The sequence below is a fragment of the Ranitomeya imitator genome, chromosome 1 (assembly GCF_032444005.1).
Source record: "Ranitomeya imitator isolate aRanImi1 chromosome 1, aRanImi1.pri, whole genome shotgun sequence".
NCBI lineage: Eukaryota > Metazoa > Chordata > Amphibia > Anura > Dendrobatidae > Ranitomeya > Ranitomeya imitator.
The window spans coordinates 853,580,345-853,593,461 of record NC_091282.1 but is presented as its reverse complement, the minus strand read 5'-3'; the positions used below and the strand labels follow the sequence as shown (position 1 = coordinate 853,593,461).

Below are 13,117 nucleotides of genomic sequence, written 5' to 3'. Positions count from 1 at the left end.
CACTTTCAGCAATAATGCTTACATACTTGCATACAATGTTATTTTAGACTTTGTCACAACGTGCAATATTTAGTTATTTTTCATTAAATTCCTTGTCACTGGATATCTATATTTATTTATTGTCAATATATTGTTGCTCAGAAGTTTCTATCTTTGACATACTGTTTATAACTCTATAAATTATTAATTATTTATTTTCTTTTTTATCTTGTCTCTTGTGGCCTATGTTTTTTTTTATTGTCAATTAACTAATAAAAGTAATTTGTATAAACATTACATTTGCCTATGTTTTCAGAACACTGTTAACCTTCAGATTAACCCCATATCTGCAGGTTAATAGTGTATTTTAACATGGCAGGTTCCTTGGTTAAATGTGTCACAGAATGACTTACTTTTTCATCTTATAAACACCTTTTTTGACACAGCCAAAATTTCCTGAGCCCAATTCTACTTCGTCTATCAAAAGAAGTTCTCTCTTTAAAAAGACTTTGCGTTCCTTTAGTTCTTCCGGATCACTGTAGGGGCTGTCGTACACACTAGTGTCCATGGGCAAAATCCGAGTTTTCGAATCGGCTATAAGTAAAGGTACATTATTATGTAGGAAAGCAAGTGTATTGTATACAGATAATACTGCACAAAAGTTTTAAGCAGGTGTAGAGCAAATTTTGCACAGTATAAATCCTTTCAAAAATAGAAGTGTTAATAGTTTATTTTGATCAATTAACAAAATGAAAAGCGAGTGAACAAAATTAAAATGTAAATCAAAACTAATATTTGATATGACCACAAGATTTTTAAAGAACTTGACTGGGAGGTTGTTCTGAACATCTTAGAGAAATAATCACAAATCTTCTGTGGATTTAGGCTTGTACAAATCCTTTGGTCTCTTCATATTATCCCAAATAAACTTATAGTGCACCTATCAGCAAGATTGTGCACAGTAAACCACAGACAGTGTCAGGTCAGCGCCATTATACTGAGTTACAATGATACCTGGTGATGAAATCTGTCTTGTGGTTCTTGTTTAATCTTTATTTTCAGTTTTCAGTTAATGAGATTCTCGTGCTTCGAGGCAGCCTGTGGGGGGTCTTCATGTGGTGCTCTGCTTACATATGCATCCTTATGGCTTATGATAGGTCATTGATCGCTGACTGACCTGCCAGCTATTTTACATATTGAATATACTATTGTTTAAATAAGAAACATTCATCATGCAGGCGCCGTTGCCGCTGATGTATCATGATACAATGCATAATATGCATATGCATATATTCATTTTATTTAGACATTTTGTTTTGTTGCAAAAAAATAAAAATATCAATCAAAATGGTGGCGGTGGACGTGCCTGCACAGTAGCATCTATCGGAATGCGATAGATGCTACTGCACAGGGGCGACCGCCGACGCTATTTTGATTAATATAATTAAGGCACCACTGCCAGCACCTGCATGATGAATGTTTTGGGATTTTTTTTCATTTTTTTTTACAATAGTATATGCAAAATATAATGTAAAATAGGGGGCAGGTCAGTGAGGGACCAGTGACCTATCATAAGCCATTTACATTTTTTTTACTCGTTCACTGTGCATTTTGTTAATTGAGAAAAGTAAGCTATTTAAATCTCTATTTTAAAGTGTTCTTACTTTGCAGCATTTTTTCACCTAACTAAAACTTTTGCACAGTATTCTATATGTAATAGTAACTGTATGACATGCAAAAAATTATGGAAATCTGGAAAAGATAGATGTAAATTCAGAGATCTCCTGGGGAACAAATACAGTAAGTGTTGCTATGGGATTACCAGTCGAGTTGACTACTATGTTGTTTTTTATTCTACACAAGCAGCTGGTTTACAAAAGGAAATCATCAGCTAAGGCTGCTTTCACACATCAGGTTTTTTCTTTCAGGCACAATCCGGCAGTTTCAGGCACAATCCGGATCCATTTTTTTCTTATGCCGGATCCGTTTTATTCCCATAGAGTTGTATTAGCGGCGGATTGTGCCTGAAGGACATGCGTTTCATTTGTTTTGTGCCGGATCCGTCCCTTCAGGCTTTTTTGCCGGACACAAAAAACGTCTCCTCCAAACAAAAAAAAATACACAAAGCTAGCCAAAAACAGGCACAAAGGCAATGATGAATTGGGACCTATTTTTCCAGAAAGAACGTCTGATCTTGTGTTCTGCTTTTGCATACATTGCTATTGACACAGAGGAGGAGTCCGGTGTACACTAATGTGGCCCAGTAAGGATGCGAGGTCCTTTTATGGTTTAGTATTTTATGCTATATTGATGGAAATATAAAAAAGTCATGGCTTCTTGAAGAAGGGGAGGAAAAACGAAAACCAAAAAAAAATGAAAATGGATATGGCATTAAGGGGCTTTGCTCGTATGCCATATCCACACATCCAGGTGTCACGGTCTGAGCATAGACAATGACGTACAGATCAGACGCATGTCTCCTGAACCCAACTTGACAGTCTTAGGCTACGTTCACACTAGCGTTATGCTAGTTTGCGTCGGGTTTGCGTCGGGCGACGCAGCGGCGACGCATGCGTCATGCGCCCCTATATTTAACATGGGGGACACATGCGTTTTTGTTTGTTGCGCTGTGCGACGCATGCGTCTTTTTTGCCGCAAGCGTCGGACCAAGAAAACGCAACAAGTTGCATTTTTCTTGCGTCCAAATTTCGGCAAAAAACGACGCATGCGTTGCAAAACGCAGCGTTTTTGCGTGCGTTTTGGTGTGTTTTTGCATGCGTTGTGCGTTGCGTCGCCGACGCAGCGGCGCACAACGCTAATGTGAACGTAGCCTTATAGACATACTGCATATGAGGCTGTTAAGCTTAAGTCGGCAACCCGCTTCCAGTCTGTGTTCACACCGTGACACACAGATCTGTGAAGTATGGCGTTATACAAGGAAGCTCCTGGAATGGTATCTACTGTATATGATAAAACTCATAGCCTGCATCAATGTATACCAGTTTTCAAATCAGCTTTGATTGCATGCACTACCTGATTACATAGCAACATACACAAAAAAAATACCTTATGTTCTTACCAAGGAAAGGTTCAGGGGTATATCCATCAAAATTAGCTGATGGTTGTCTCTGGATAAAACAGATTGGGAAGAAATAATGTTAGTATTTTCTATTGACTCAAAACTTGCGGAGCATTTTACTAAAGGTGTTGTTTCATCTTATTAAAGAGGACTGTCACCAAATTTGTCATGTTGAACTGGACACACAATGTAACAGCGACTGCAGAGTGGAATAAAACATTTAATTTTTTTTATTATATTTTATTTTGTCTTTCTTTTATGAATATATTAGCAATTCAAGCATTTGGCACCTAATGAATTAACATTTGTTAAGTCCAAGTGGATGTTATCAGATATTTTTCATTGGAGGCATATAATTCTTCCTTTAAGGGCTCATACCTACCTGCTACAAACTCGGATGAGTCTTGCACGTTAATACCCGGCACTGCACATGGCACTCAGGAACGGAGCGTGAAGCTGCATGTATTGCTATGCAGCCGCACGCTCCGCTTCTGAGTGCCGGGTGCAGTGCCGGGCATTGATGTGCGAGACTCATCCGAGTCTCTCGCAGGTAAGTATGAGCCCTAAGAGTTGCTATCTAACACCCACTTGAACTTAAAGAGGTTACCCACCTTTGGGGACTATTTTTTTTTTACTATACCCCGGGTCCCTGACTTCACAAGGCAAGCCTGCATTTTTACTGTCAGATGGTTAGGCTAGGTTCACACTTGTGTACCGGGGCTTTGCGGACGGCTGCGTACTTCCTCTGTGAAGCTCCGCCCACTTCCGCACTTCTTCCATTTAGGTCCGCCTACTTCTGCATGAGTCCCGCATACCTATCTTTAACATTGGGTATGCAGGACATGCGGATGTATGTGGATGCATGCGGATGCTTCGTTTTGACATGCCCGCCAACCGCACGGGGATGCAACAAGTTGAACCTAGCCTCACTCAGCCATAAGCTGCCTCTAAAAGCAGTGTGCGAAGCAGAGCTGTTAATTAACGCTGTCAATCTTAGACAGCAGCATTTAATGCATGCAGGTCTGTGATGTGATCATGGGGCGCCGATGGGTTTGCATAACAGCTGTGGGTTTGCTGAAGACCGCCATGTTTGTCATGAAAATTCTCATGTGAAAGCCAGCTTGTAGCAGACTGTGATTTTTGAAATGTATAGCAGAGCTGATGCATTGCTATGTACAGAGCAAACTATCAGCAAAAGTTCAAGTCCCCCAAAGGGTCTAAAAAGACAGTATAAAATGAAAAAAGGGTTTTTAAAAATGACATAAAAAATACAAAAGGTAAAATCATCCCTCTTTTGCCCCATTAAAAATAGATCAGATAAAAAATTAAAGATATACACAGATTTGTAAAAGTCTGATCTATCAAAATATAGAATAAATTAATCCGACTTGCAAACTGCGTAATGAGAAAAAAAATCGAAACACCAGAAATAAGGTTTTTTGGCCACTCTAACACTGTAATAAAATGTAATAATAAAACATCATATATACCCAAAATTATATCAGTAATAACGTTAGCACAGGGAACAAAAAAAGAAGCCCTCACACAGCCACATGTCCCAAAAATTTAAAACATTACAGGTCTCGGAAAACAGCAACACAAGCAACATTTTTTTTATTTTTTTTTAATTCCGATTTTTTTCTCACCACTTAATAAAAACAAAACTATACATGTTTGGTATCAGCATCGCACTGACCTAGTCTGGAGAATCATATTGCCAGCTCTGTTTTACCATATACTGAACATGATAAATAAAAACCCCCAAAACAACTGTGGACTGATGGACTATGCAACACAGTATCCCAAGGCAGTACCACGGAGAAACTCCTCTGCCAGGAGTATAGCCTAAGAGCTAGTCCATATTTTCTCCCGGAAGGGTCTGCCAAAGGACATCCTGACACAAACCAAGAAACTCCTTTTATGTCCAAAGTGATGAGGGAATTGTTGCGTAAGGCTCTCCAGATTACACAACTCAGGACGTCAATGTACCATCCGCAGACGGACGGCCTGGTGGAGAGGTTCAACAAGTCCATGCTTAAGAAGGTGATGGAGAGGGATGACCAAGACTTGGATTGTCTACTCCCATTCTTATCTATTAGGGAAGTTCCACGGGCCTCTATGGGGTTTTCACCATTTGAGCTCCTATACGAACGGCACCCTTGGAGACTTCTGGACATTGCAAAGGAGACCTTGGAAGCCGAAGTAACATTTTACCAGAGCATCATCGAGTATGTGGCCCAGATACAAGACAGGCTCGTGAAGGTGATACTGATTGTGAGGGAGAGCCTCCTTCAAGCACAAGAGGCCCAGGCAAGGGTGTACAATCGGTCAGAGAGACTGAGACAGTTTAGCCCTGGAGACCTGGTGTTGGTGTTGATCCTCATGATAGAAAGTAGGTTTCTGGCAAAGTGGCAAGGGTCACACAAGATGGTCAAAAAGCATTTTTATAGGGTCTCTATCACGACCCGGGCTCTTCGTGTACTGCTTCACCTTCGGGAGTGATTGCGGGCAAATTACATAAAGTTCTTTGCTCTCTGGTTCTGCTGTGCGACCTGGAGTTCAACACAACCTCAGGCTCCCGGTTCCTGGTTCCTGCGCTTCAGCTCAGAGGGTGCCCGTTCACAGTTCCCCTCTAAGCCCTTTCCTTCTCCTTTTCTCCTTTCCTCAGATGCTCACTAACATTCCAACCCTTCAGGTTATCTTCCCTTCCTGGAGCTGAAGCTCACATGTGGCTGCATGGCCCCACTCTCTGCTCTCACTCCTCTCTCCTCCACTGTCTCTGAACAACTGACTAACTCCTCCAGACCAGAATACATATATCTGGAGGAAGCTCCCCTGAATCCGGGTTCAGAGCTCCCCCTTCTGACCTGGATTCAGAATGTGTTGAATGTAGGTGCTTTACCTGATAAAGGGAATCCTCCTTGCCTCCAAGCATGATATCGCCCTCACCGAAAGAAAGGAAACATCACTATAACAATCGTTTACCTGGGGTGTTACACTGAGGTGAACTATGACACACTGGTAGAGACACTGTCACTGACCCCCAAAAAACAGTGCTGAGAACTGCTTGAGCAAAACCAAGACCTGTTTTCAGAGTTAACAGGATGGATGCAGGTTGCCGAGCATGAGATCTAGAAGGAAACGCATGTATGGGTAAACCAAAAGCCATATCAAATCCTCGAAGCCCACTACAAGGCTATTTCGAAGGTGGTGAGGAGAATGTTGAGTCTGGGTGTCATTGAGGAGTCAAAGAGCAGCTGGTTCATCTGGAGCGCCCAGTCAGGGCAAGGGGGTACTCTGTACCGGGTCCTGCGGTTCACAGAGGGATGTCACGGTGGCTGACCCGGTCAGTGGCCCTGGGACGTCCGTATGAAAGGGAAAGGTCTTTTAAGGGACAAAGTCTATTGTTCCTGATGCCACCTGTGGTATTCGGTCCGGGTGACCGACGCTGCTTTAAGGGGTCCGATGGGGTGATGTTATGGCAGCTAGATGGTATACCTTCCCACAGGTGAAGTATATCCCCAGGGCTTCCCGGTGTGTAAATGGTGGTATGGTGAGAGGCACAGAGAAGAACGAGGACACAAGGTTGCAGTCTCTTTACCTTTCACAGCATCCACAGTCCAGAGCACCAGACCACAGGGTAGGCAGAGTCCGGCCAGTTTGGAGGCAAGTCCAGAGTTCCTTTGTCCAGGTGGAAATCAATAGCCTTCCCTTGCGCTGCAGTGGTGTAGTCCCTTGCTGCCTATGGCTTCACATAAGGGTCTCACATATGTGATGTTTCGCTCTCTCTGTCCCCTATATAGGATATTACAAAACCCGCATGACTGGTGACCTGAGCCTGTTCATTGGGTCTCTTAGATAACTTGGCTCTATGGGGTGTCACCATGCCTCCTGGGTGTAGGGGCAGACAGGTAACTTGCAGTTACAGTTATATGAAAAAGTTTGGGCACCCCTATTAATCTTAAGCTTAATGTTTTATAAAAAATTGTTTTTTTTGCAACAGCTATTTCAGTTTCATATATCTAATAACTGTTGGTCACAGTAATGTTTCTGCCTTGAAATGAGGTTTATTGTACTAACAGAAAATGTGCAATCTGCATTCAAACAAAATTTGACAGGTGCATAAGTATGGGCACCCTTATCATTTTCTTGTTTTAAATACTCCTACCTACATTTTAGTGACTTACTAAAGCACTTTTTTTTAGTTTTCTAACCTCATTGAGCTTTGAACTTCATAGCCAGGTGTATGCAATCATGAGAAAAGCTACTTAAAGTGGCCACTTGCAAGTTGTTCTCCTGTTTGAATCTCCTCTGAAGAGTGGCATCATGGACTCCTCAAAACAACTGTCTAATGATCTTAAAACAAAGATTATTCAACATAGTTGTTCAGGGGAAGGATACAAAAAGCTGTCTCAAAGATTTAACCTGTCAATTTCCACTGTGAGGAACATAGTAAGGAAATGGAAGAACACAGGTACAGTTCTTTTTAAGGCCAGAAGTGGCAGGCCAAGAAAAACATCAGAAAGGCAGAGAAGAAGAATGGTGAGATCAGTCAAGGGCAATCCTCAGACCACCTCCAGAGAGCTGCAGCATCAACTTGCTGCAGATGGTGTCACTGTGAATCGGTCAACTATACAACGCACTTTGCACAAGGAGAAGCTGAATGGGAGAGTGATGCGAAAGAAGCCGTTTCTGCAAGAACGCCACAAACAGAGTCGGCTGAGGTACGCAAAAGCACATTTGGAGAAGCCAATTTCTTTTTGTAAGAAGGTCCTGTGAACTGATGAAACCAAGATTGAGTTGTTTGGTCATACAAAAAGGCGTTATGCATGGCGGCCAAAAAACACAGCATTCCAAGAAAAACACTTGCTACCCACAGTAAAATTTGGTGGAGGTTCCATCATGCTTTGGGGCTGTGTGGCCAATGCCGGCAACGGGAATCTTGTTAAAGTTGAGGGACGCATGGATTCCTCTCAGTATCAGCAGATTCTTGACAATAATGCAATAATGTTCATGAATCAGTGACAAAGTTGAAGTTACGCAGGGGATGGATCTTTTAGCAAGACAATGTTAGGACTGGCGGAACGCACCAAGAAAGATGATATGGATGCGTTCGCAGTCCGGGGTCCACCGTGCAGGTAAAACCTACTGCTAGTGAATGGCAGACTATATGACGGTACTCAAAAGTAGACACACGTGGGTTAACCTCACCCAGTGTGAAGAAAGCGATCCTGTTGCGTCACAGGACCGCGGTACCGCACATAGAGCGCGAGCAAGTGGTCAGCGAACTTAACCCCAACTGGGATTGAAGTCCGATTAGACCCTTGCTGGCACAACACCAAAACTAGGTGTGTAAAGAACCTTATTAATGTTCTATGAGCACAAGAGTGTGTGCGAAGCCGCACTGACGGACGCCACTATCCACCCAGGCTTGGGTATGGAAAGCGCAAGGCAAGCGCACGGCGCCGTACTGGCGGACACAGCCACAGGACGCTGAGAAGTATGTAACGTGCAGATGGTTAGTCGGGCGCTAGAGAGCTACCATCATCCGCGAGCAGACAACAACACTAGGGAGGGATATTTAGGAGCTTTCATCCTTCGACATACATCCATCTACACACACAATATAATTGTACACTAGCGCATGGCCGTGCGGTCATGCGCAGTTTATATAGTTGCAGCACAGGAAGTGGCTACAGAAACTTTGCCCTTCCAAGACCTGCCAAGAGGACCAATGGAATGTGCTGCAGAGTCTGAGCACATGACCCTCGATCTCCAACGAGAGATCTTGCCCTGGGCATGCTCAGTGTGCGCAGACAAGGACTTAGTCCCAGAGAAGTCCGCTCGCTGCTGACCAGTACTGGCTTTAATGGCAGAGACTGGAGAAGCAGCAGTAACTCTCAGAACAGAGTGAGCAAGACGCTGGGACCGACGTCCCTGCTGAGCATACTCCACTGCGGCTGGACAAGAATGGGAGACCGCAGCGGAGACGGCTCGAGATTCCCCCTGTGCAGAAGCGGGAACTCGAGACCTAACAGACAATGATCCAAAACACCGCTCCAAATCTACTCAGGCATTCATGCAGAGAAACAATTACACTGTTCTGGAATGGCCATCCCAGTCCCCAGACCTGAATATCACTGAACATCTGTGGGATCATTTGAAGAGAGTTATCTCCGGCGGTCATCTACAAGCTCTGCTATGTCTGGATGTCAGGCATCCAGATGTAGCAGTGCTGGACACATCATGGGACACTCGTTATTAAATGGACTACGTTGGAGACAGGGAGTTTATTAGTTTTTATTTTTCTTCCAGGAGAACGAGGGCGTCACAGGAATGAGCGTACAATAAAGATATCAAAACTGTGTGGTGTTTTATTTAATTAAAATACTTTATTCTGCATGTGTGTGTTTTATTAACCCTTTCACAACTATAGGATTAGTAATGGTAGGTATCTTATTGACACCTCTCCATTACTAAGTCGGCCTAATATCACCTTATAAAGGTGACATTAACCCCTTATTACCACATATGCCACTGCTACAGGGCAGTGGGAAGAGAGAGGCTAAGCACTGGAATTGGCGCATCTTACAGATGGGCCATTTCTGGGGCAGCTGGGAGCTGGTATTTGTAGCCGGGAGAGGGGCATTAACCATGGCCCCTCTCTAGGCTATGAATATCAGCCCGCCTGTCTGCGTAGCATTTCTGGCTATAAATTATAGGGGGACTCCACGTAATTTTTTGGGGGGGTCCCTTATTTTTATAGCTAGGCTAAATATACAGCTGCGGGCTGATATTCATAGTCTGGGAAGATCCATGGGTATTAACCCCTTCACAGGCTACAAACATCATCCCCCAGTCGCTGGCTTTCCCTCTCTGGCGCAGAAAATTGCGCGGGAGCCCACGCCATTTTTTTTCAAATTTTTTTTTAAATTAAACAGATATTGAGTTTAAGGCCGGGGTCACACTTGCGAGAAACTCGCACGAGTCTCTCGCCTCAATACCTGGCACTGCCACCACCACTCGAAAGCAGAGCATGCAGCTGCATAGAAATACATGTAGCCGCACACTCCGCTCCCGAGTGCCGGCGGCAGTGCCGGGTATTAATGCGCGACTCATCGGAGTTTCTTGCATGTGTGTTCCCAGCCTAACTCTTTATTACAATTTTTTATTGTTTATTACTAAACATCAGGCTTGGTATTATCTAGCTATCTATATATTATCTATCTATCTATCTATCTATCTATCTATCTATCTATCTATCTATCTATCTATCATCTATGTATTATCTATTCTCTATTTATCTATCTATCTACCTATCTATCTTTCATCTATTTATCTATTTATTGTCTATCTATCTATTATCTATCTATCGATATATATCTATCTAAGTATCTATAAATATATCTGTCATCTATAGATAGATAGATATATTTATAGATAGATACATATATCGGTAGATAATAGATAGATAATAGATAGATACAATAGAGAGATAGATAGATATATTGGTAGATAATAGATAGATAACAGATAGATAGATAGATAGATAGATAGATAGATAGATACAATAGATATATACGATAGATAGATAGATACGACAGATCTATCTATCTATGTATCTATCTATCTATCTATCTCTATCTATCAATCTGTGTGTCTAAACATTATTCTTCAATGGAGTATGTAAATGAGGAGGTTGGACAAGAAATGACATCACAATTCTTTTTTTTTGTATATATTTAGCTTACAAAAACACACAAATAAACATGAAAAACGCATCAAAAAATGGATGAAAAATGCATGTAAAAACACATAAAAAATACAGGTGACCTGCCAGTGACCTCAGGTGCAGATTTGATGCAGATTTTACCTGCATCAAATCCTGAGCAAATCCTGACGCAATCCTGGCTGTGGAAACATACTCTAAGGATTTTGTCGTCCAGACGGACGCTCTGAGGTTGGGTTGGAAACCGTGTCCCAAGAAGTAAACAGGGAGGAACATTCCATCCAGTATCTAAGTAGAAAAATGTCTGTTTGAGAGAAAAACTACACCATTGTGGAAAAAGGGTGTTTGGCCATCAAATGGGCAATTGACACCCTGAGATATTACCTGTTAGGCTGGAAGTTCAGGATAGTGTCAGATCATGAGCCCCTGAGTGAAAGGACAGGGAAGAATGCCCAGGTGACTAGGTGGTTTCTAGTGCTACAGGACTTTAGTTTTCATGTGGCGCACAGGCCCGGGAAGCTGCATGGTAATGCAGATATCCTACAAGAGAACAGCACTACAAGAACCAGTGTAAAACTAATTACTTTATTGAATCAATGAATAAAATCACAGGAGATGTATACAAAGGGAAAGCGTGAATGACAATCATTCCCCAAACAGCGGCGACCTCATGCCCACAAGGTAATGTCCCACAATAACAAGAGGAACTGTAACCATATAGTTAACTCCAAAAAGTGCAAGTGCATTTGTGCATTTCAATATAACAATAGTAACACCAAAGGCACCATATCACAAGGTATATAAACCAATATAAGCATGCTCAGTGCAGTTGTATGAGAGAATGGCTACCGAGGTGGTAATAAAGAGTAGATATGGAGTAACAGAAGGTATAAGGCAAAACTAATGTGGGCTAGTAGTCTAGTTACCTGGAGAGCTGCTCTGCCGTCTGCCCCAACGCGTGCTTCGGCGTAGTGCCTTCTTCCGGGGGTATAACAGGTCGCCGCTGTTTGGGGAATGATTGTCATTCACGCTATCCTTTACATACATCTCCTGTGATTTTATTCATTGATTCAATAAAATAATTAGTTTTACACAGGTTCTTGTAGTGCTGTTCTCTTGTAGGATTTCTGCTATCTTTCTCGCACTGAACTACCTATATATGTCCTTGCAGCCACTATTGCTTTTGGGGTGCTTGTGTGGTCTGGTACATAAACTTTAATGGTAATACAGATGCCATGTCTAGACTTCCTTGTTTAGTGACTGAAGGTGCCGAAACACCCGACTTTGTGCAAAGGGGGATACAGTATGTGACAAAGTCACTGGCAAAGTACTGGAAGAGAGATATGTTTCACTGAGGCTATTAGCTTCAGTGGTTTGAATCCTAGAAGTTTGCTCTAGCACACTATGTACTGAGAGGGGTTAGTCGGCCATTTTAAGGGCTCGGTTTTTGTGAACAATCATAGAGCAAGTGGGAGGTTGTTCACCTTATCTTCATCCAAGGGTGTGGTCTAGGTTTTAAATAGTCAGCCTTCTGAGGCATTTGATGTTCAGTGTGTTTGCAGAGGCTAACACCAGAGAGGTGATCATTTTGTGCTATACTGAACCTTGTGTTTTGCTAAGCCTGAGAGGGCGGACCCTTACAGACGTATGGACTGTGCTATACATTTTTTTTTGCTTCCCCATAATGCCAAAAAGGTCATGTTTGTTTTGATGAACCTCACATTGGTTAATGATGTGCTTTAATAAACCAGTGAGAGATTGTGAGACCAATCTTCCACACCCCACTGAAGTGTCCTTCGGATCCAGGAAAATAAAATGATTTTACTTTTGCATTTTGATGATTTGCAAACAGATCTACCTCTGGATAACCCCTTTTCCTCATAATCATGTGGAAGATATCTTTATTCAGACTTTATTTTCCAGGATGAATATTCTTTCTGATAAAAAAAATCTGGGCTTGAATGTTGTCAGGGCCTCTTAAATGGAGAGCTGATTAAGAAAGGAGATGATGCCCAGGTGAAGATTCTTGCTGAAATTTTCTGCACATTTTTTGTATCTCATGTTCCCCTGATGTCTCAGGTGGGCCACAGTAGTCATGTTGTCCAAATAAACTTTGACATGGGTCTCCTGAAGCAGAGAGGTTGCTGCCTTGAGGGTCTCTTCTACTGCCTTTAACTCTCTGAAGATTGGGGACTGTCTGGCAATATTTTGTGACCAGATTCTTTGGAAAGCCACTTGGGAGATTATAGTTCCCCAACCTCTCATTCTGGCATCTATTTTCACTGGAGTCAGCAGATACTGAATCCAAGGTGTTCCTTTAGCCAAATTTT

The 13,117-nt window shown here is 42.4% G+C and overlaps 1 protein-coding gene across 2 annotated transcripts in view; it reads right to left on the bottom strand.

Annotated features, from left to right (window-relative positions):
- ZAP70 (zeta chain of T cell receptor associated protein kinase 70) overlaps positions 1-13,117 on the bottom strand; it is a 220,878-nt gene that overhangs the window by 106,480 nt on the left and 101,281 nt on the right. For both annotated transcript variants that reach the window (XM_069741694.1, XM_069741704.1), the window contains exons 7-8: positions 3,059-3,107; positions 393-573 (exon numbers count right to left, since the gene is read on the bottom strand). In XM_069741694.1, coding sequence (XP_069597795.1) covers positions 393-573; positions 3,059-3,107 — 230 coding nt within the window. The remainder of the gene's footprint in view (positions 1-392; positions 574-3,058; positions 3,108-13,117) is intronic.